The sequence below is a fragment of the Pipra filicauda genome, unplaced genomic scaffold (assembly GCF_003945595.2).
Source record: "Pipra filicauda isolate LSUMZ 115617 unplaced genomic scaffold, ASM394559v2 scaffold229_size1253498_pilon, whole genome shotgun sequence".
In the NCBI taxonomy this organism is placed as follows: Eukaryota; Metazoa; Chordata; class Aves; order Passeriformes; family Pipridae; genus Pipra; species Pipra filicauda.
The window spans coordinates 693,231-718,459 of record NW_024104342.1 but is presented as its reverse complement, the minus strand read 5'-3'; the positions used below and the strand labels follow the sequence as shown (position 1 = coordinate 718,459).

Here is a 25,229-nt window from a genome sequence, read left to right as displayed (position 1 = left end):
GGTCCAGAGGAGAGCCACAGATATGAACAGAGGACTGGAGCTCTCCTTTGAAGAAAAGCTGAGAGAAGTGGGATTGTTCAGCCTGGAGAAGAGAAGGCTCTGGGGAGACCTTACTCCAGTCTCTCAGTACTTCAAGGGAATTTATAAGAAAGATGGGGACAAACTGATTAGTAGGCCTGTAGTGACAAGACAAGGGGTAACAATTTTAAACTAAAAGAGGGTAGGTTCAGACTAAATATAAAGAGTAATTCTATTTTTTTTTACAATGACGGTGAAGCACTGGAACAGGTGGGCCAGAAAGGTGGTAGATGCCTTATTGCTGGGAAAATCAAAGGTTAGGTTGCATGGGGCTTTGAGCAACCTGATCTAATTGAAGATGTCCCTGTTCATTAAAGAGAGGTTGGACTAGATGATCTTAAAGGTCCCTTCCAACCCAAGCCATTCTATGACTCTATGAAAATTTTATATATTTTAAACAGTTTGAGTGCACACATGTACATACGTTCCTTGATCCTACATGAGGACTAAAAGACAGTAGTCCTTCTACTGAAAACTACATATGAAAATATTTAAATTATTTCCTTCAGAAAAGTTTCACCAAATTAAAAGATGCTCCATTTACCTGTTCTCTTTTTAATTTTTCACGCTTACGTATAAGTTCTATCAACAAACGTGCTCTTTCAAGATCATGGCGCAGCCTCTGCCAGTACTTCAATTTTTCTTTTAAGGCTTGCATTTCTTCGTCATCTTCTCTCTAAAAAAGGAATCAAAAAAGTTTACATGAAATGAAAAATGCGCACCTCTTTTTATAAGATAGTTTTATGCAACTACAGGATGTATGCACATAAAGGGAGAAACTACTGTCTTATAGTTATGGCACTCGATCATAAGCTTCAAACTTCAACAAAAGAAAACCTCTGGTCAGGGTATCTTCTAAAGTTTCTCAGGGGTCTATCTGAAAACAAAATCTATAAACTGGAAAGCATTCCTATGGTGACAGCTATTTACATGAGAAGGAGCAATACAGCAAACAGCAACCCACAAAGATAACAAGCTGCAAAATACAATATGGCATTTTCGCATCAAAATTCAAACCAGGAAAACAACATAAGTTTCATCAGAAACTCCAGGCTGGTAGAAACAAATTATTCTTGTGGTCAACAGAGTCCACCTCCCCCACATCCAGCAGAATTAGGACACGCTTGTAACAGAACAAAATCATTATGGCTTCGAAACAGAGGAGATGAAAAGCTGTTTATCAGATAATACGGTAACTTCAAATGGTACTGCAGATAAATAATGCAGTAATAGAACCTTTCAGAGAATAGATGACAATTTAATTTACACATTTTTAAGAGTAAGTAACGTTTAAACACTTGCAGTATTTAATTTGATTTGTACATACAAATCCCAGAGCATTTCTTGTTAGCCTTTACTATTTTTCATAAGGAAAAGGGAGGATATTGGAAAACTCACAGAGAATTCAAATGGTATTGATAATTCTCCAGATATGAGGACATAAAGAAACAGAAGTCCTGATATCAGTACCAAGTACACAAAAGAAACATCTGCTTTGGGAAATTATTATTATTACATTTTAAAAATGAGTATTTAATAAAAGAGTCTCTGAAAGACATCGAAAACCTTGTATGCTTGTCGGTAACTTGTATAATGCAACACACTTGATAAGCAATCTTTGTGGGGAGGATTTAAAAGCTAAAATGAAAACAGTAAATTCCATAAGTTATAAAAAAGTAGAAGACAGAGGAATAAAGAAAAGTGACTAAGCAGATGAACAATAAATAATATTACAAATTATTACACTAAAAGCAATAACCTCCTTAAGGAAAGACAATTTAGAAGTACCATAGGTCCTCTAAAGAAACCTTGTGCAATTTTTCAGACAGAAGGCTCAAAAAACAGAATTGCAAAAAATGGCAGCTTAAAACCATTATCTAATATATTTAGCAACATTATGATTCTATCATCTGCATCATATTTTATTGCTTTATATACTTTTATATATGCTTTATAAAAGTAAAGACAAGTACACATGAAAGCTACAAAATTAGTTTTATTCAAATCTCTGACTTCACTGAAGTTAAAAATCTTTAACTGTCAACTATCTCTGCACTAGAATGTAGCAATCTGAAAACAACAGTTTGTTCCTCTTTTCAGTAAGAAAAAAAACTAAACCCAAAAAACAACAACAAAAAAATCCCACAACACACAAAAAAACCCCAACCTAAAAATACGAGTTTGAAACTTCTAGTTCCCTTTCCCAATGACTATTACAACTGAAAGTTATCATTTCTTTCAAGGACTTGAATCTTGATGTAGACATAATAATTTAACTGGTTGGGGTCAGAATAGTTCAAAGTAAACTCTGACAGAAAAAAAAATTAATATGCACATTTTCAATTCCTTAAAGTTCTCAGAGACTCATTGAAAAAGCAAGTTCTACACTGCCACTAATTGCTGTTCTCCTACATCCCCTCGTGTCCCAGTACAGATCCCACATGTGGAAAAGCAATCAAACTCCTAACTGATATAGCTATACTATTTTTCAGTTCTACCATTTTACAGGCCCAAAATTAAGTTGTGGTGATGGCCAGAAGTGGACGGCTTGTCTTCCCTTTGCTTGCAAACATTCAGAGTCGCTCTTTTTCCCTATATAACTATACAATTTATGGAACTGGGCAACTGAGCCTGCTGAAAGCTCAGTCCAGAAAACCATACTAATTTCAGAGTGGGTCAAGAAATTTAAATACAGCAAGAAAAAAATGTTACAGCAGGTCTTAGGGTAGTTCATTTGACACAAGTATTTGGCTAAACCTCAAGGTACAGCTGCACTCAAAAAAAATAAAAATTCTTGTTTGATCAATTTCATTCCATAAAATAGACACATCCACCTAAATCTGCAGATGTGACACAAAGTATCAAGAGCACTCTGTTTGCCTTTTTTTAGTGCACACATTCATTCCTCTCCTGAATGCCATTCTGGCTTGGGGATTAATAGCAAGCCTCCAATTTTTTGACATTTCTATGCAAAGTTATGTTGGCAGACTGTTTATAATAGCTAAGATCACCCTCCTTTGCCCTAAGCTATTTATTATCTGACATACAACATACACCTTAATTAAATTAAAAGATCCAGGCAAGTTGAAAAGAGCACTGGTTTTCAACACCCAGCCAGTAAAAACTTAAGATAGAAAGAGTTTCTCTCAAAAGTTTTAGCTTTCTGACATGGAAAGTTTCCAATAACTTTCTGGTAAAGAGTTCATCTTCTTCCAAGTCTTTCTTCCCATAACTGTCCTGAAAGCCAGGAAGTTTCATCTGGCTAATGACACAAGAAAAATTTATAAAGAAACTCTCGTTCAGAGAAGGATTCTTAATCAGGAACTGTACTGATAGGACAAGGAATACTGAGTTCAAACTGAAAGAAATTTAAGTTAGATATTAAGAAGAAATTCTTTAATGTGGGGGTAAGGAGGCACTGGAACAGGCTGCCCAGAGAACCTGTGGATATCCCACCCCTGGCAGTTTTCAAGGCCAGTTTGGATGGGGCATTGAACAACCTTCTAGAGAAAGGTTTCCTTGTCCATGGCAGGGGAGTTGGAGTTAGGATCTTTAGGGTCCTTCCCCACCCATTCTTTGATTCTATGATTTTCTGAGGGACTTAGTTCTTGCTGAACATAGTATTATCTAGCAAAGCTAATACTTAAACATTTATTAATACTGAGGGAAAAGGGAAACACTTTTAAGTCTACACACAGAACACGCATCAAGTGAGAAATGATCTCACCAGGAATATGCTACGAGTCTCCCTGCATACTATCAGGAGTACTGTAACAACACATCCCTCCTTATTCTGGATGTCAATACACCAGAACAGCCTCACTCCTTACAGAGACTGTAACTTAATATAAGCCAAACAAAAATAGAATTACAGTGATGAAACTGGACCTTGAGCAATACAATTAGTTTTATTAAGACCCTCTGCTGGCACTTGTATGCCAATCAGTCAAAAACATTTAATTGGTTGCAACTTGTGTTTTTACTGAAAGCTTCAGTGCAGGTATGGTCTTAACTCACCAGCACCTTCTACTTTATTTCTCCTAATTTCACCTTTCAACCAACCTCATTACAGCAGCAATAGGCTTCTACACTTAAATTTCATACCTTATTTTTATTTGAGCATTTTTTAAGTACAGAAAAAAAGCTAAAACAATGGGGACATAAATTTATTAGGAGTATTCCAATATATTTCCTGAATTTCTAGGTGGAGAGAGAAGTGACAGTATAAAACATTCTCTCAGAAAATGTGCAGTTCCTGCACATGGTGAGGCAGTGTATATACACCAAGACCTTCTCTCCTGGTTTAGAACTCTTAGTTGATATAAACATCACCTTCAAAAGCATATCAGAGCACTGAGCTCTGGAACACATTTATTTGGAAGTAAATATAAATCACAAAAGCCTCTCCCTTCGTCAAATTTGTTCTAGTAAACAAAGAGAAGGGATCAAAGCCCCATTCCACCAGGCCTCTCGAAACCATTTTCAGGGTTTTGGTTCCTCATAAAATTTCTTTTCAGTTTAAATACCAATTAAAAAAAATCTGCTCTGTATCTATATTACATCAGTGTTTATGTTTCTTTAATTGACTGAAAACCTATTTAGGTTTCTTGATATTCTGACTTCTCACATAAAATAAAAATAATTTTCCCATCTGGATTGAAATAAACAAAACAATCATCTCTATCTCAAAAATTCTGAGGTGCTCTCACAACAGCTATGCCACAGCTGTTTATTAAGGTCTTGATTATAATTTGGTTTATACTTAGGAGTAACAAAGATGACTAATGCACTAAATGCTTTGCAGTTATGACTGCTTTAATAAATACATATTGAAGGTGCTATGGAGAAGATACAATGCCATACACAGGACACTTGCTACTCACTGAAAAGCACTACCTACACATTTTTCATCAACAGAATCATTTGACATTCAGCTCAGCTTGAAACTTTCTTCTTTCTTTTCAAAAGAATAGCCTCAGAAGTGCCCCAATTTTTAACAGACCAATATAAATAGCTTCTAATTTATTTAGAAAATATTTTCATTATTTCCTTAAGAATCATTCTAAATTTAGAAAAGAAAATAAAGAAATAGTGTTTGTCCCGAAGTGTAAACAGGCAATGGAATTTTAAACAGGTCCTATGTAAGGCCTATTTTATTTTAATCAAACATCAACTACAATAATCGTTTTATTGTGGTAGTGACTATTTAAATATTTAGAAATGTTGCAGACAGTTGCATGTCATCTCAGTATAAAACATGCTTCCCAAAGACCAACTAGCATGTCTTATTTTTTCAGACAATAACAATGGTCTAGTTCTATACTGCCACAACAGCCCTACATTTCTGTGCTTGACTTTACTATTTTTAGGGACAGGAGCTCATTTAAAAAGAAGTTTATTTTCTGAATAAATGAATTTCAACTATTATTAGGTAACTGCCAGGTTCCACTCTTCAGAACAGTAATTTCTTGTGCAGAAGTAAAAGACTAACCAAAGATTAAAAGCAGAATATAAAATTATTTTACAGAAATTACAATCCAAAAAATAGTATCAAAATGGAGCAATAGAGAAGCAATGAAAAAAGATAAACAAGTGGTCAACTTATATTCAAAGTTAATTCCACCCACAAGGAATACACCTAAATAGAATTTGAGAATCCCAGCTATGAGGAAAGGCTGAGAGAACCGTGACTGTTTAGCCTGGAGGAGAAAAGGCTTAGGGGGTAGAAATCTCACCAATGCACAAAAATACCTGTAGGGAAGATGGAACCAGGTTCCTTTCAGTGGTGCCCAGTGACAGTACAAGAGGCAATGGGCACAAAGTGAGAATGGACATCAGAAACATTGCTTAAACATTGCTTATATTTTTATTTTTTTTTTTAAACTGTGAAGGTGACCAAGCACTGGCACAGGCTGTCCAGGGAGATTGGGGAGTTTCCACCCTTAAGAGATATTCAAAAGCCAGCAGCACGTGGTGCTGGGTAACCTGTTCTAAGTGGCCCTGCTTAGAAGGAGGTTGTACCAGATGACTTCCAGAGGTCCTTTTCAACCTCATTTGTTCTAGGAATTATTAATTAGTTTTTCACATGAAAAGTTAAAAAAAATACATACACACAAATGTGACTGATCAAATAATCAAATAATCAGGAAGCAGTGTTGACCATGGTATTTTTATGACATCAATAATGACTTAATCAGCAAACAGAAATACAATTCTAACAAAAATAACAGTTCAGCTTTAAAGGGAGGGGAATCTCAATTTAATACAAGCAAATTATTATAAAATTAATTCCTAAGTTTTAGAGGCTATTCTACAAGAACAACACTCGGAGAATGGAAAGAACACAGCCAACTACATATTCCGTTCAGTTACAAAAAGGTAACTGGGATGCTCCATAACATGATGCATCAGCATTTCAAGGTCTACACACACAGACCTATATACACAATTCAGGAGTCTTAATTATTTTTTAAGCTACCCAGAGACTTGAAACCAAAACAATAGAATATTTGTAGTCACTGCTTTGATGTTTTTCAGCACTTGACTGGTAAGTGTGTACAACTTTATAACCAATCCAGACATATTGTAGCTAGGAAGGGTCTTATTGGAACAATGTATCAGCCTACATTTATGCTTGTCTACAACCTCACAATTGTGTCAAAGGTGAAACTAAAAGTTGAAATATGTCTTTGAACTTCATCAACAACTTGCCCTTTGTTCTCTTATTACTGAATACGGTGGGCAATAAGGATCTGAATTTGAAAACTGTAAACTAGCTGTCTAACTCTTTACCTGTTTTTTTCAAGTGTCAAACATGACATATGCATTGCACCTTTTGATGAATTTAAAATAACTTTTTTTCTTATCTAACTCAGAGCACATTGAGGAATGAGTTACAGAAAACCACAACACTAGTCAAAACATAACGGTATTATGACAGTTTTGATGACAGTATTTTTGTGAAACATTTAAGCAAAACAAAAGAAAAATCCACACAATTTTTTTTAATATGTCACAAATTAAAAAGTATTAGATAATTCCCAACTGCCAGTATAGGTAATATCACTTCAGAATAAGGTAAATAATTTGCTCAGTCCTGAGTAAGAGAAAGTTTTTACTTCCTAGTTAATTTTTTACTCGTAAGTAAAAAGTATGTCACGTACCTGTTGTGTGTTTCTTTGTGACTGTAAACTGGACTGCAGCCTTCTCAACAGTGGAACACCATTCCTAGACAGTCTTTTAAGCAACCAGTAACTGTGCACTCGTTCAACAAAATGCTTCTTTCGCTGAATGGCCACCTGATTCATAATCTTATTTAATCTAAAACATGGAAAAACTGATATTGTATTTTTCACAGCAAAGCATAAAACATATTTGTCTATACATCAAGTACAGAAGTTAAACATCAAATATATAAAAACTGTAAAACCAGAAGTAATCACAATGATACTAATTTCTTTCAATAACATCCCTTCCAGCACAATTATTTCTGAGCAGTAAACTACAATCAAATACATCTGCTTGACACCATAGTTTCTACCAAATATATTAGGGTACTTTATAAAGCGAATGGGAATCAATTTTTTCATGATCATTATTTGAAGATCAAACCCAGATTAGGGCTGAGAATAAAACTTTATATACATTTCAGAATAATTTTCCTATTGAAAATAAAATCAGAAATAAAGCTCTAAATCACTATGAAAGTCTTCAGATCATTTGTTGCCATCTAGACAAAGAATTAGTAGTTTATTTTAAAGACATATGTCTTCAAACTGTTTACATAAAAACATGCAGCAAAAGGCTTGTATTACTCATCTATTAATATCAATTTTTTGACAAATAAACAGAACAGAAAATGTAAACCACAAGAACAGTTATTATTTTACCCCACACATACAATGAAAACAGCACACAGAAAAGACCCAAGTGAGGATGATAGTTAAGCAAACTATCAAGATCAATCAATATTTTCTCCAAGTTTCTTTTTAACAAATGCAAATACTGTTTGCATATACTCATCTACAAATATTCTAGGAGAGTGCTATATGAACATCACACACAACAGTACTGACTCTTATTTTTCAAATAATGACATGTTAGAATGTCCAAGTCTCACACATGACACTGGCCTCTCAAAATATACATTAAAAAAAAAAGTTTATCTGAAACAGATCTTCACCCCTCTGTGCCTACAGTATCTTGAAATCACAGCCAAAAAAAAATTAAAAAATGTTAGTGGTTATGTATGATAATTCAGGTATTTGTTACCAATGGCAGCCCTTCCAAAATTAACACGAGAGCCCCAAGGCACCAATCATCTTTATTGTTAGAGAGATTGTTCATTCATTTGGGGGCAAGGGTGAGTTGGAGAGAGAGCTGATGTAAAACAGTTACAGAAAAGATAATAACAATAAAATCTGTTAATTCTTCACTCAGTATATTACTACCCACAGCAAAACTCTACAATCAGTAGTAGAGGGATTATCAGGTATCACATACTAGTATTTTGCTGCTTTTTCCCTTTTAATATTAGGAATAAAACAGTTTTGCAGGTAAGGATGAAAGTAAAGTAGTCAAATACCTAAAGAAAATGTCAAGTTGTAAGTAAACCTTGGGTAAAATGATTTTTAAGAATGTCTGGGAAACTTAAATATTTTTCAGACAAACAGACAAGTGAGTCTACCCTGAGTTCACCAGAAGTCATCCATCCCTGGTGGGTTTTTGTGAGCTGTGTAGAAGATAAGGTGCAATAGGTCTACTCAGTGCTAACTGTGGCTACAGAGCTTTCAGTCATCACTGGGTAAAAGCAGAACAAACAGAGGTTTTCCTCAAAATGCAATGTCATTGTGTCTTTCGGTTCCTCAGTGACATTGTTTTTTCAATTAATAACTATGCCAGTTAGGCAGTCTTAAAAAATTTTAGTTTAAAGCTTAGAAAGCCTGCAGATGGACTTCAGACTGTCTTGTAAGTCTTTCACTGGAGGGCAGATACAGGCTCCAAAAAGATTTACTCAATGCAGAACAGATGTGACCATATTAAACTTCAAACGACCTAATTACAATTAATTATGGAATGCAATCAAAATCAAGTAATTACTTTCACATCTCTTGGAAACAGTAAAACCTACTGAACCAAGTCAAAAAAAGCACAGCCAAATACAAACTGATTTGGAAAGATCAGAGAATCATAACATGAAGAAAAGTGCCTTGGCTTCACGCCCATCTGATGTGGCAAGACTAAGCAAATATCTTTCACTACAGCTTTAAGTACATTTGCCCAGTCACATAATGAACTGATCTATTCATAGATAAGTATAATAGTAAAGTGCTAAAATAAGCATAAGAAAGATGTTCACAGCAAATACTCTCCAATTTGAAAATTACAAATAAACAGAAGGTAATTCCAAGTGCAGAAACTACTTAAGAAGGTGTTAGAAACTACTCTTCTCTGCCTTCCCTCCAAATAAAACCAAATAATGGCTGTTCTTATTCCATTTAGACACCACACACAGATAGTGGAAACATACTTCTCAAAATAGAGGTCTGAGACACTTCACATGGCAGGTATCTTCAGAGCCTCTACACTATGAACTTACTGACGTAATGAGGAAGTTACATCTGCTGTTAGACCCTAACAATCAGTAACTGTATCACAGTTTTTCAATCATATTTTTGCTTAATTTGGTACTTCCAAGTAGACTTTAACTGTCCCAAAGGCTTTAAATTATGACACACAGTACAGCTGTTTAGGCGAAATGAAACACCGCTGCTGTAGAACCCTAGAAGTAGCACACCCTGGGTACTGATTTTGAAGCTCCTACCCCTAACAGAGTTTGCTGCACATTTCACTTCCTTTTTTTTTTTTCCCCTGCAACAAATTACTGAAGAGCAGGTAAGGGAGAGCTGTTTGAAGACTTTATCATTTTGCAATCCAGGATGTGGCTTGCACAGGACAGGATTAATTGCTACACTATGCTGACAAATCCCCCATGCAGAGGCAAGGCTTATAGAACTTAAGGCACCTCTGAAAACTACACAAAACACCTCAGCAAAGTAATTTTTTTCTAAGGTATCCATCTGCCCTTGAACCTTTCCCCAGTATAAGCACATCAGCAGAGAACAGCTTTCTGTATTGTTTTAATTTCTAATGGCAAGTCAAGTATACCAAAAGTACTGGGAGAAAAATGTCGTAATTTTCCCTCAACTTACCAGTGATTTAAAATGAAGTACATTGATAGAGGAATTATAAAATTCTTTAAAAGGTGCCTGTGTTCCCATGAAATTCAGTAACTGCTGCTCTATAACTGGTTCTTATAAAAGAAGCATTAGGCTTCAAGCTGATGACCACTGCAGCCTTTTGATGTTTTGGCAGTAACAGTCATACCCACTCTTCTTTTCCTTTTTTTAGAGCTACATACCAAAACTACACAGGTGTCAACACATTTTTCAGAACTGTTTTATTCATGCCACAGCCAACTGAAAAAGCCAGTATTACTTCCCTTTCCCAGCCCTGCCTGTATCCTACTGTAAAACACTGGTGTGCACTACAAACATGGTCTGGGGATATTGTACAATTCCCTGCTTGTCTTTAAACAGGGAAAGGTCTTTTTTCAACTGAACCTTTCAAATAATGCCTACAGCCTCCTGTTCACATGGAGACATTCGATGGATAACCTACCCTGTAAAGGGGTGATATACTTAATGCACTGGTCAATGCATTGAGAGAGCTGAATGTGTTACTCAGTTCTTGTTTCTTCACCTTTTATACAAATGCATAGAATAATTTTTGTCAGTGTAAGAGATGTGCTTTTCTCACATCACCAATCTCACAGCTTTATTCTTCAACTCATGACTACCTTCCTCTCCCAGTTTCAGTTATATGTCCCTGGGGCAACTATGGCAAAAGGTTTACAGGGAAAATGAAACCAGTATTTTGGTAACTAAAAATGTGGCAGTTTAACTTAAGAAAGCCAATGAAAGATAATCAGCCACCTTTCTATTAATCGTCCCTAACCACTCCACAGACCATACATGTGGGGTTTTTTTGGTTTTTTTGTTGTTTTTTTTTTTTAACCCCACAGCTACTGTTTTAGTATTAAAATACATGAAGATTTTTGCAACAAACGTGGGTAGAGCCCTTCCCAAATCTTTGTTCGCGAAGCCCAGCCATGATGATGACATGAAGATTTCTATAACATCTCTCCATTCTTTGGTTTTTGAAACATAAATTGGAGGGAACATTTCCTTGAGCAACTATGTGATTTTGACAGTATTACTATAGTAATTCAAGCACAAAGAACTTAATAGGAAAATCTGTATAAATCAGACACCCACACTAAGATCAAATACCCGTTAAAACCAATTTTTAAACATGAACTAAACCTTATATTGTAATTACAGTACTTGTCTTGAGCCTCCAGTTCCATCCGTTTGTTATTTTTCATCTTCCTTTATCCAGCACAGTAGTATTAAACATACATGCAAGACACCAAAACTGTATAATACTCTTTCATTTCATTCAGTATCACTAAAATACCCGTTTCTCTTGACCTATGGTAATACCTATAAGCAATCTACTTAACTGAGCAAATAAAATAACCCTATTTTCCCAAACAAAGATTGCAGATACATTTCCAAAACCCGGTAGAACAAATTGTAAAAAAAAAACCAACACTAAATTGAACAGATTTCAACAAAGTAAACTTTGTTGAAACAAAGTAGGTTTCCAGAACACTTGAATTTTCAAGCCTTGCTCAGCAAAGTTCCACAAATATCAAGACTCAGAGGAAGTAGGAAAGACACAAAAATTACCTACGAACAATTATAGTAATTCCAATGACACGTAGCAGAAAAACAGAATAACAAGCTATGGAAGCATTTATTTGGGAAACTGGAATTAATTCTGGAGCCTTACCAACTATTCCTCCTAGCTCCAGTTTCTGAAGATCAGAAAGCCTGCTTGGACAGATGAAACTCTCCCTACTCTTCCCATGGAAAATCTTTGGCAGCAGCTGCCAAACTCACCTTTTAATATACTATTATTTTCTTTTAAACAGTGAAGACATACAGTTTTGTTATCCCATCTCTCAATAAAAAAATAAAACTACATCAACTTAAAAATAAAAAAAAACCAAACAAACTGTTCTGATTAACTTTAAAGACAACACATATAAATGAATAACTATGAAAAAATCAGAATCCATTTGCATGTTTTTATTTCCTTTTGAAAAAGGATAACACTCCTTTTGTACTGAGCAGAAGTCAACTATGTACCCAACAGGGTACATATCAACTCCTGAAAAGACTGAAAAAGATTTCATTTAAACTTCTGGGCAACGTAAGTCTGCAGAATCCCCACGTAAAAAATACACTTTCCTAATTATAACTACTTTCCAGATTTTATTCCTTTTTGTCTGTATATTTTAAAACTCTAGCTATTGATTTTGCCTTTCTGTGCTAGGCTAAGTAAGAGTCCAACATTTTATCCACTAATACATCTTCTGAAGCCTGAAAGTCCCTCCAGGCTGCTATTCTTTATTCCACATTTACTAGTATTTAAATAGTATTTGACTTTGAGTGAGCATATAGGAAGCATTTTCTCTTGCTTCACGTGACTGTGAAACATTTATGTTTTTTCTTGAGCAAACAGCTTGTAAAATTTTGTTTGGACAGGAAAAGTAGAACACTGAAGAGGGAAGAAAATGCTGTGTTATTTCAGTCAAATCTGTGTTAGTTATAACAGGTTACATTGTTTCTATTCTAATAATTACATTTGTGATGTTCCAAATCTTTGGATAAGGGAAAAAACCCAAAACAATAACAAACAAACAACAACAAAAATATCCAAACCAAAAACCATGCAAAAACCCCCACACCCTGTCACGCTGGAAAACCTCTTCTCAGAAAAATCACATGCATAATTTACTTCTGTCACTTCCTATACATCTATAAGGACTTTTCCTTAAAATTTCTCAGAATATTTCCCTTTACTTTTTTTTTTTGTAGCAATCATAACCAGAATGATTCTGAAATCTAATATCAAAATGCTAAATTCACATCAGATGTATTAACTAAAAATCACCTTCTGATCTGTAATAAAAGAAAACTCAGTATTTATCTATTAATTTTTGTGCACTCTGTAACTTGACCATTGAAAAAAAAACCTGCCAGGAGACAGTTCTTCAGACGATACATTCTGAAAATTATGTTTTTGTATAGCACAAGACACAATTCCCTTTAACTGCCACCAAAAAAAAAAAAGTCTAATATAAATTCACACAACTAGTGAAACTCAGAAGTTCTGAAAAATAAAATCACTCAAATCTTATCTTTGTAAATGCATTATCACGCATATAATCATTGCAGACCAAACCTCTAGAATACTAACAATGTGCCTTACAGAACTAATGTATTAATCTGTTTTAAGCTTCTTTGCCCTGTACATGCAAAATAAAGAGAAGAAAAAAAAAATTATATGTACAGCATATTCCTATATCTATTTTATAAAAAGGCCATATTTAAATATGAGACAGCACTGGATTTTTATTTTTTTTGCAGGGTGGGGGAGAGGAATCACCCCTCAGACATCAACCACGGGACTTTTAATACCAGATATATACTATTACTTTTACTCCAAATCAAGATCTACTTTTACAACTCACGAAATTTAATAAGCCAACCAGAGTCAAGACAAACTAGCTTCAAAATAAATAAAATGCCACTGAGGCAAAATTACTGAACACCACAGTAGCTCTTTTCGTGATTTAGGGAATATTTTTTTTTTTTTTATTTAAGCAAAGAGATCAAGATGACATCAGCAGTAGTTTCTACATGTAAAACAAAAGTTTCAAAGTCAAACAATCTGACAAGAAAGATAAGTGGATTATAACTGCGAGCATCCCTTCCCACTTCATCCAGGTGATTCTATCACCTAAGTATTAGGTACGCCTAAGTATTAGGTACAGTCACACATCATGCACCCCTGGAATCAAAATAAGTATTTTCATATGTTTTTGTGAATGTATACATACATGTAAAGTCAGCTAACAGACATTAATCTGAATTTATTCAGCTTCCAATTTCTTTGCAGTGCTGGCTCTAGCAGTATTTTTCAAGGGCTTTTTTATGTTGAATTTTAAGCAGAATTTCTTATTCTTTTCCTCTACTTAAAAACTTTCTGAATGTATAAAAAAGTCCAAAACACAGTACCCAAAAAACATTTAAAAGATCCCCAAAAGAATCCACAAGTCACAAATATGATTATGAAGCATCATCTGTGAATGCAGACTAAAAGTGTCCCAAAGACTTTGTAAATGTTCCTTTTGCCTTATATTGCATTTCAGTTTCTGTTTACTTATTTTTTTTTTGGTCCATACTTCATTTTAGAGACAGTCAAGATTCCTCTGTTGACGTAGCAAGATTACATTTAATTACTTGGTGAGAAAGTTCAGGATAGCTCAACTAGATAAATTATAAACCGAAAGAAAATACTGATTCTGCCTCGAAACACACAGTGACAGAAATCCAATTTTACTACCAGGAGCAATATGCTTTCTAATAAAAGCAAAGGCCAACATAATCGATTAATGTGCACAACATAAATGTTGATTTGTAAAGACAGCTGAAAACATTTTTGTAAGAGTCTTAGTAATTTTTGCTCTCAGTTGTCTGCTACTACTTACCTATTTTCATAACAACCTTTTAATTATCTTCTATTATGATGCAACACACCTGATGCAACAACCTACAGTGTTCCTACTTCTTATGAAAGTAGGGCTTTTTTGCTTGTTTTTTGCTGTCTGTACAAGTACTGCATTTCAAATACTTTCTTAATTTCAAATATTTCATGTAGAAACAGAAACTAAAGATGAAAGTAAATGTTTATATACTTTAAAATATCAGCTTCCACTTAACAGCAATACTTGCATAGATCACACAGTATCTCAGTGTATGTTTTGAAAATATTGAAGATTAAATATTTTATAGCACATTCTATTTTCCCCCAGGTATACAGCTACAATATCATAGTTTCACAGCATTTTTAAAGAACATGGATATTGACACTGGCTTTGCAAACAGGTAAACACATTTTAAATGCCTTTTTTGACACATAAGATCAAGAGACTACAGAAAAACAATGCTATTTGTACTAAAAAATCAAGCACTCCAAAACAGGAAAAACCACATAGTTTTCCTAGGTAACACTGTAACCCTTTTAGTTTGTGTATCCATTCTGCTCGCTGAATAAGGTAACAGTTATAAAGAACACCGATGAGCAGCAACAGAAAGAAAAAAAATCCACAAGAAAAGAGCAAAGAGTCAGTACAAGACAACTAAGAGAGACAAGAAGCTAGATTTAGATTGGCAAGTCAACCCTAAAAGTCAAATCTGGACCTGCAATCAAAATTAAATGCTTCTAGTATTCCTTTAGGAAAAAAAAATAATCTATCAACTAGGCAAAATTCAACCATTACACATCACCTGTAGGAATACTACACTGCCAGAACAAATTTGCCACTTTGTTCAGCCAAACTAGCTAGTGGGAGGACACTTTTCTCACCACCATTTGCCAAGAAGTGCAGGTACTGTCTGTCCCTCTCATACAGAGGGACAGTTTGAGAAAGTCCTTCCCCATCCTCCTCCCCACATAGCACAGCTGTTCTGTCCTGTGGGAAACACGACTTTTAGTCTAAGCTCATTTCTGCCTTTAAACAATCAAAAGAGCTGATGAATACAAGCAGTATTGTAATGTAAAAGATGTAAGCAACAACCTTCAACAGTTCTATATTTCAGCAAAAATTGAATTGAATTTCCTAGTAAAGAAGCAGCACATTTCTAAAGTCAGAAGATCTGGTGTACATCCTACGTATATACTACAAGTGCTAAGCAAGTTACAAGTCAGTATTGACAGCACTGAAACCTGAAGCCACCTTAAGGCTCTAACATGACCTACTGCACGTTTGGAAGTAGACACTCAGGTATAGGCTTTCTAAAAAACCTAGGTAACAGGACAGAATAGAACCAGCATTAAAAATAAATAAACTTTAAAAAAAAAAAAAGAGATGGGAAGCAAGCATTCATCTCCTATCATGGTTAGCAGCTTCCGATTGTACACTCTTAAATCAGTAGTCCACTGATGACTGGATGAAAGTCTGAGAGGCTATATAATTAGATTATAAATGATCTACAGAGTGACACTATCTATGTAATTTAACAGCCAAAAGCTTAGAATATGATATCTGTGTAAGAAATTCTGATCAAAATCATTCAAGGCAGTAGTATAGAAACCTGACCTAAAGGTAAACAGAAATTCATGAGCTACAAAAATTCTGTAGGAATTATGAAGTATGTTGTTCTACATCAGTCTTTTTAACACATCCTGAACTTTAAGATAAGTGTTTTGGAAAACAGAATTTTTAAAGACGATGTTATTACAATACCCAGTCTTTCATATAATAGTCACTCACCGTCTGCGAAAGGAAACAGCACATGAACATTCTACCGTAAACTAAGTATAAATGGGAAGATGGTTTTCCTCAAGCTTCACCAGGTGTGCTCAGGGGCTACATCTACCAAGTATTTTAAGATCACTATGATCTTCACATTTGTATACTTTTTCAACTACCAACTCTGAAGAGCCAGCAATATGCCAAGGAGACATGTAGCCTAGTTATTAATCATTAAGAAAGTAAACCAAACCAAACATCTCCACATGTGTCTCAATTTCAACAGATGCTGAAGACATTAATATTAAATTCTTCAGGAAAAAAGCACTAGTGAGTGTATAAATAAATATTTATTATAAATAAATAAATAGTGAGTGTATACATTTCTTCTCTGGTAATATAAAGACCTTAATTGCTCTTCCTTGAAATCTTTGAAAAGACAAATCATGCTTCAGCTCCAAGGGAAAAAAAGCATATTAAAAAAGATTAGAGAACAGGGATCACTTAAGTGAAGACTGCTGTAAATTGATCCACGTAATTCTTTATTAGTTTATGGGCATGTATATAACTCCTACAGAAACACTAGTGTTTCCTAAAGGGAAAAAGAAAATTTAAAAAGAAGAACAGTCAAAGAAAACTAGACAATTGAGATTTGGCTCTGCACCATAATCACTTTTCCTTTTAATATGCCCATTGCTGTTTTGCTTTTAATTCAGGTATCAGTTATCTAAAACTAAGCATGCTCACACTACAATGAGTTCTTAAGCAAGGGTCTCCCTCAGCTGAAGACAAGCGATTCATAATAAAGCTCAACTTTAAAACAGCTTTAAACTGTGCACATTTTTTACACATCTGACATAAAAGTACAGGAACTAGACTTGTTTTGAGAAATATGAAAATAAGCATAGATAGAAGAAAGCTGAACCTCTCTGTAGTCTTGAAAAGAAATTTAGTCATTAAAAAGAAAAAAAAAAAAAAGAAAAAAAAGTCTTTATATTTCTGTTCCTGGCATCTAATGACACCATTAAAAAAAAAATCAAACTGAAGGTAAAATATTTTTAGTCTGGTTGTTTTAAAAGTTACCAATGGGAAGAACTGCCAGAGGCACAACTGAGAACATACACTCTAATCCTCAAACCTTAGCTCATGTTCTTCCTTACATTGTCTTAAAAAAAGCAAAACAAAACCACACTAAATTACCAATTGGGACTGTACGAATTAAGATAAAGCCAAATTCTTTTACACCAACTCCTCCCTTCCACGGACAACAGTTCCTGTTCAAATAGCAGTATTAGTTGCCTACTGTCAACTTCAGCTTTGCTGCAGTGCATCACTAAACAAATATACCATTTTACCAAGCAAATCATAACAGAGAACAGTGCAATGAATCTGATGTTTGTAAGCACCACGTGGGAGCTTTTTGTCAAAGTCAGTCAATAGCTTCTTACGTTAACAAAACTTCTTACAGGAAAGAACTGCTGTCTCAAAACATGTACTTATTTAGATTAATTTAACCAGCTATAATTGTCCACCACCTGAGTCAGCTATTTAAAAGGCATAGTTTACTTGCATTATTTTAAAAGCCCTCATTGCCTTTGCATTCAGAGTCCTGTCACTCTGAATGCAAATGAGCCTCCACATGGAAGTGGTGCCTGTTTCGAGAAACTTTCCAAATGACTGTTCTTAAATTACTAAGAATTAAATTCAAGGGGTAAACAAATACATTGATGTTGTAAGTGCTAGGGAAAAAATCAAATACTCCAGAAAAACAAATTTGTTTTTTGTCCCAATAGTCCAATTTTGCCTCTCAGTCCAAGTATATTATGTCTCAAACATTCAGAAAAGCCAAAACTGTATCTTTCTACCACAGAGACTTCTGTCATTGCTCAAATCCCAGATGCAAATTGTTTCCACTGTTGAAATGCATTAATTCAGATTAACAGAAAGAATTCTGAAAAGAGATGCTACTGTTCTTTTAAATTAAGATACAGATAACTGAAGTTTATGTTGAATTTTTCAACTCCTGAAATAAAGATATTAAAAACTTAGTTTCTACCCCAATTCTGTTATTACTTATGAACACATAACTTGCGACATCCCTGCTTTCTGGTGAGTCACATCACCAACCACATCAAATCTAGAGCCATCTGCCAGCTCCCTGATCACAACTGTTAAAATACAAAAACACAGCATGTTAAATGTAAGAAGCAATTTCAGTTCTGGTGTTCATGGCTTATATTCGCAGTCAGATAAAAAAACTCCTGGAAGAACTGCAAAAGACACACTAATACTCCTTATGAAGTATAATTTTGCAAGCAAAGACACGATTAGTATTAAAACTGTCAAATGCATTAATTAATTTTTGTTGTAACATAAGCATTTCACTGAAGTTACATGACAGATGTTTGATAACATCATTGAACATTTCAGGTTCTATGACTACATTAAGTAACTAACTTACCATCAGGTACTTGCTAATTTTTCTTTAGAAAGTCTGCAAGTTACCAAATTCATTCAAGACTTGATAAACACTATTGCATTTGCAAAAGGAAAAATACAAATTTCAGAAAAAAAATCCTGAGAAGTTATTCTGCCCCACAGGAAAATACTTCCTTGAAGGTTTTTTGCCCCACTTACATATAGACCTTACAGGATAAGTTCAAACTTAATTTAGGTGAGATGAACAGGATTCAAAATGTAGAGACACACATGTAATTTCCATTTTGGGGCTCTTAAATTAGAAAAAGAAGTTCATATTCCAAAACTACAGGTAAAATTAACCTTGAACTTGGCTGGTCTTTTTAATATTTTTTAATATATTTTAGCATCTGCTATTCTGAATTCAGCGGTTAATTCTCAAAAGTACAGTGAATGACAACTGAATACACAATATGACTTGCTCTGACAAAGAAAAAAAAAAAAGGATTTCTGAGGACAAGACAGACCACTTGATCACTTACTAATTTAATTTCTCTGAGGAAGTGACTGCATTTTTAACGCAACTCCATCAAAGTACAACGTACATAATTAACACTAATCCTCTGAGAAAGGCCTTTAAGGAACGCATGTAAGAAATGTACAAAAACTTCAAGTCGGCATCTAAAAGCACTGGTTTAAAATCAAGCAGATACTTAAGTAAAGGTTCCTCGCTTGCATAGTTTGCTTACCTCTGGGGGGGGATATAAGGAGCAGATACTGTTGGCATAACTGTACAGGGTTCAACCACTGTTTTCTTGGCTTTTTTTGTCTTTTTTCTGACTTTTGATGTAGACCTAGCAGTTCTGACTGATCCCTCCTTTCTACAAACACCGTTTTTGATTTCAGCTTCTCCATAAATATTCAGAGGTCTCCGTGTGCAACCTGGTGGAGTATGTACATCACAATAGGCAGTCTTTTTCACAGAGAATGTTGTTCCACTCCCAGTTAGTTCTTTCACAGGTTCCATTTTCATATACAGACCGGCCTTTTGAGCACACGTCACATGGAATGCAGTATAGCAGTTTGCTTTGTGGCACTGGATGCAGGCACCAACACCTTTCTGTTTACAGAGGTAGCATGTTAACTTCCATCTGGCTGGGGGAATGTTCCTGACACCATCAATTGGCTCAATAAAAACTGTATTGGCAAATCCAACTTCTGGAATCCACAAAGCACACACCACGTGTCCCCAACGATCATCATCAGTCTTTTTAAAGGCACCTCCCTTGTTTGGGCACAGCACACAGTCTACAGGCCGAGAGCGGGACTGCAAACAGTGTCTGCAGAGCCACTGGCCCTCAGGTATATATGGCACCCCATAGCATTCCTGATGTACTGCTAAATTACACATATCACAAAACAGGATCACATTGCTGTTCTGACATTCACCATCCATGCATATACAACACACTGCATCTTCATCAATTAAAGACTGATGATCACCCTGTTTTTGGTTCTCACAATAGGACTCTTTTTCAAACCTATCCATAAGGAATTCAAACATATTTTGTGAAACAACTGACACTCCATCACTTTTCCGCTTATCATTTATCAATTCTAACCATGCATAATCTTCTTCATCCATGTCATACTCAACTTCGTTATCAAGTTCTTCTGCTGACTTCTCAATGAATTTGTAATAAACTGGAGGTCTCCGAGGAGCCGAAGGGGGACTGTATTCAACAATCCGTACTTTTGGTTCTGGAAGAGGAGCTGTTGTAGCAGGTATACCATGCGAGCTCGGAAGAGCTTCATTTTTCTTTTTCACTTTGTTATTTTTATGCCGCTTGCTTCTTAGACAAACTGGTGGTCTTTCACTATTTTCTTTATTGCTGTTGCATTCACTCATTTCCTGGGCAGTAAGATCATCTTCTAATATAATCTCTAAAGGATCGAAGATACTGATCCTGTGCAGGCGACCTTCAATTTCTATTTCAACCATCCTTTGAGCTTGAGCATATGTCAAGGTTTCTCGTGTGGGGGAGTGTTTAATACTGCATGGGGAAGAAGAATGCCTGGCTGCCGATACTCGATGGCATCTTCCTTTTCTCCTCATTTGGTAATGTTTACCTAAAATTAGAGCAACAGTTAATATTATGAACTCCAAACAATCATATTAAAATACGTAGCAAGGAAAAAAACCTTCAGTTCTATAGCCCCCAATATATCTACTCAATTAAAAAGAAACAAAACCAAGACTGTCACGCTTACTCAACAGGACTGCTCACACTGCTTTGTACAAATTTAACCTAATGATCAATTGATCTTCTAAATAACAGCTTCTCTGAGTAAACACAGCTATACAAAATCCTTGCTGCAAAAATCCTACAAAAGTGCTATCTGCAAGATTGCTGCATGAGAACAAAGCATTTCAGAAGTGCCACGGATAAAAAAAAGCCGGCATTTGTTACCTTACAAGAAAACCTTTAATACAGTATTTCCTAATATCTTAAGGGTGCCTGCAGTTAGAAAATTTCTTGAACAGGTACAGATTACTTCCTCCAGACCTCCCTTCAAAAGAACTAATGCAATTGTGAAAGAAAACCAAGTTTTTCCACTAATTTTTTTCCAGTGCAATTTGGAACAGCCACGTTGTCTACTATTATAATTACTACACCTATACTTAAAGCTAGAAAAATGCACATACTTCTGAATTTGGCAAGTATGCAGTTTGACAGCCCTCTACTTTTTTTAACTTTCCGTAATCCTTAGTGAGCCTATTATTCTTCAAAACATGACAAGAACATAATTGAACTTGCAGTGCCCAATGTGGTGCAGTATGGAGTGCAACTAGGAAATATTCCACCTGTAAAGCAAATTTGACTTGCCAAAATGTGCTCCCCGCTTTTAAGTATTTGACTTAGAGCCAAAATGTGCTCCCTGCTTTTAAGTATGCAGGTACACACACCCTTCTCCCTCAACAGATTCTTCAAGAGCTGTTCTCAGATCAACAGGATAGATAAAAGCCTCCCTCTCTTTAAATCCAGTCCCAAGCTCTTTAACACAGTTTTCAAGTTTATGACCTACTGCAAAAAGATCACATACCATACAAAAAGATATCTTCCCAGACAAGTATGAATTTTGGTCACAAAATTTCTAAATTAAAACCTTCCATACTTCTGCCTTTTGACATCTTCACACTGTGTGGAGTTTTTCTCGTATGAGGGTTGAAAATATTACAATAATTATAAACCAACAAACGTTTGCAAAAAATATTATAATAATTATAAACTTGACTGATAAGGTCAAGTATAAAATTCTATACCACTCCTTCCTTCTTCTCAATAAATCATTAATAAATAGCATCATTCAACCTCAGCTGCAGAAAAAACCCACAACCTTTAATCACTGCCTTAAAGTATTAATAGGGCCTCACTGTTTCAACTCTGCACTCTGAGTCAGTGCTGCATATTAGTTAAAATAACACAACTATTGTTGAAGGCTAGTGTATCTATTTCAAGGAAGAAAATGGCAAGCAATGGAACAACAAGAATTACTCCAGGGCATCTGTCTTTTCCTTAGTCTATGATGCCAATCTTAAAGATTCACCTCCAAAGTACTAGCGGAACTCCTTTTATACGAAGACTAAACAATTTAAGCAGCTAACCCTAAGACTAGTTCCTGAGAGGATCTATCTGCTCTCACAAACTGACCTTGCTTTCTCAATGTGAATTGGCAACAGTGTTGCTCATAGATCTGACTTTTATACAAATAATTCTTAACTCTTACTTATTTTTATAGCATAAAAACAGACAACAGTCAGTGCTAACTCATGACAGATCTCTGATCTGCTCTATATAAACAAAAGATGAAGGTTCCACCTTTTCAAACAAGTTTGGAAGAAATATTTAATAATTAAATTCTGTAAAATAACACAGGATACAATCACACTGATTTCTTAACTGCGGAAAAAAGTTTAAACCATTAATGCTGCCATAGAAGGTCCAATGACTAAAAACAAAAACATACTGATAATTTAATGGACATTAAAAGTTAGTTCCCAGTTTCCATACAGATTTTATAATTCAGAAGTAATAAATATATACTCAAAGCTAATACAAAGGTTCTGATTTCTGTTTATTACTGTGAGCAAATAATGATGGATTCTTCATCTAAAACACACTGATGTGTCAAGGTACAGCAACTTACTACAGATCAGAATGGATTAATTTTATATGACTTTGTTTTATATGTCTGTCTTTACTCACCAATCAAGGAAAACAAATAGGTTATATCATGTTTACCTCATATAATTGCATTTCAATTCTGTCTAGATGTGAAAGTCTGTTTTGATATTTTTAATGTCCCTTTCTACATCTTAGCTGGTTGTGTATCTGTTCATAGCAGCTCCTGAGAACAGAGACTGTTTTGAAAACAATAGCAAGGAAGGGACAAGAGGTGGCCTTCAGAAATCAAAAACATGTGTAACTTGTCCATGCTATTTATCTTAGCCCAGTACCACAGAAAAACATATTAATGCTCAGTTTCCAAGATCTCCAACCCACTCGGTTCCCAAGATTTTTAAGCATGGTTTCAAGCAGATACTAAGAACAGGAAGAAAATACTTAAAAATATAAGCATTCTTGCTTAAATATTTAGGACTGCTGTTGCAAAAGTCAAATAAACTGTATGAACCAGAATGATAAAAGATGATTGGGCTAGCAACTAAGCATCTTTCCTGCAAACACTCAACAGTAAATACAGCCCATTAGGAAACAAATTAACACAGAATGGATACCCTACAAATACAATGCAGTGCACATAGAATAGGAATTGGTAGTTCTCTGGACAAATTCCATGCAAATTTAGTGTGAATAACTTAAATGCCCCGGAAGCCAAAGTAGTGTTTTGTTTCTTCAAAATCCTTCTGTTTGCAAACGTTTGCAATACTCCAGATTAAGACTATATTTCTGCATAGCAAATTCACAGAATCACAGAATATGCTGAGTTGGAAGGGACCCACAAGGATCATCGAGTACAACTCCTGGCTCTGCACGGGACCATCCCCAAGAGTCACACCATGTGCCTCTGCATATTGTCCAAACACTTCTTGGACTCTGTCAGGCTTGGTATTGTGACCACTTCTGGTTTGCTTCTCCTAGGTAATTATCAGGTATCTTTCTCCCTCCACCCTGCTCCCAGTATCCTGTAGATCGACAGAAATCACGACCATGGATTTAAGTTTGAAAAAGGGCAAACTAAGACAAGTTTCCATTCAATATTAACAAAGATACCACACTAACTGCAAACAATATTGTATCAATGCACTTGTGTAAGCACTTTTCTGCCTCTTATGACTCAAAGACTGCAGGATATAAACCAGGAAAGTTAATCACAGCCTTCCTCTATTAGAATTACATCAGCTTCTTCGGAAGAAAGTCATTAGCAGACGTTCTCCCTCACCATCAACAAAAGTACATAAATACAGCTATTTCGTGTGGTATGAGGCAAAAACACCCCCCAAACCGAAAAAAAAACTATGAAGGTGCAGGATAGCTAAACATAAAAAGCACGATAACATAAACTTTTTGATCACCAATCTCTATCCTAGTTACCTTCCTCCTCTTCAAATAAATTGCCTTTGGTCCCTGGATCCCCTGCTCAATGGAAAAGGGAATTCCATTCTCAATGGGCACTTTCATGCAGACCATTAAAAAGAGAAAGACACAGGAATGCTCTTTAATCCCAGACAATGAGGGACGGTAAGCACACCGTGCTTACTCGCACTTGGGGCAGACCCACCCACCGCTCCAGCCGCACAGCGGGAGCGACCCCCGAGCGATGACCCCCGGGCGCGGCACAGAGCGAGGCTCAGGGAGCCCAGCGAGCCGGCCCGGGGACGGCCGAGAGACGCGGGGCCACCGGAGCCGCTCTTCCCCGGGCCGGCGGATGGAGCCCGCCGACGCCAGACCCCGCAGCCATCGGGGATCCCGCAGCCATCCCGGGATCCCGCAGCCCGCGCGCGGTGCCCACGCCCCCAGGCCCGCCTTCGCCGGTGCCGCGCCAACACTTCCTGCCCACGCCCAGGGAGCCTCCAGCGCTCCCTCCCCTCCGCGCCGATGGTTCCTGCCCGGCGCGGCGCTCCCCCCTCCCGGCCCCCAGCAGGATGGTTCCTGCCCGGGCCCATCATCTCCAGCCCTTCCCAACAGTCACTCCCTCCCCGCCGCGAAAATACTCGGCCCACAAATATGGCGGCTGACAAAACAGCTCCAGCGGCGCCCTCCTC

The 25,229-nt window shown here is 36.0% G+C and overlaps 1 protein-coding gene across 5 annotated transcripts in view; it reads right to left on the bottom strand.

Annotated features, from left to right (window-relative positions):
• BRD1 (bromodomain containing 1) overlaps positions 1-25,229 on the bottom strand; it is a 65,999-nt gene that overhangs the window by 30,276 nt on the left and 10,494 nt on the right. For 4 of the 5 annotated variants that reach the window (XM_039381523.1, XM_027728280.2, XM_027728281.2 and 1 more), the window contains exons 2-4: positions 19,693-21,073; positions 7,242-7,398; positions 623-754 (exon numbers count right to left, since the gene is read on the bottom strand). In XM_039381523.1, the coding sequence (XP_039237457.1) occupies positions 623-754; positions 7,242-7,398; positions 19,693-21,059 (1,656 nt within the window). In that variant the 5' untranslated portion in view covers positions 21,060-21,073. Of the gene's footprint in view, positions 1-622; positions 755-7,241; positions 7,399-19,692; positions 21,074-24,558; positions 24,639-25,229 lie in introns of all 5 variants that reach the window. The other variant, XM_039381524.1, reaches the window with a different exon arrangement.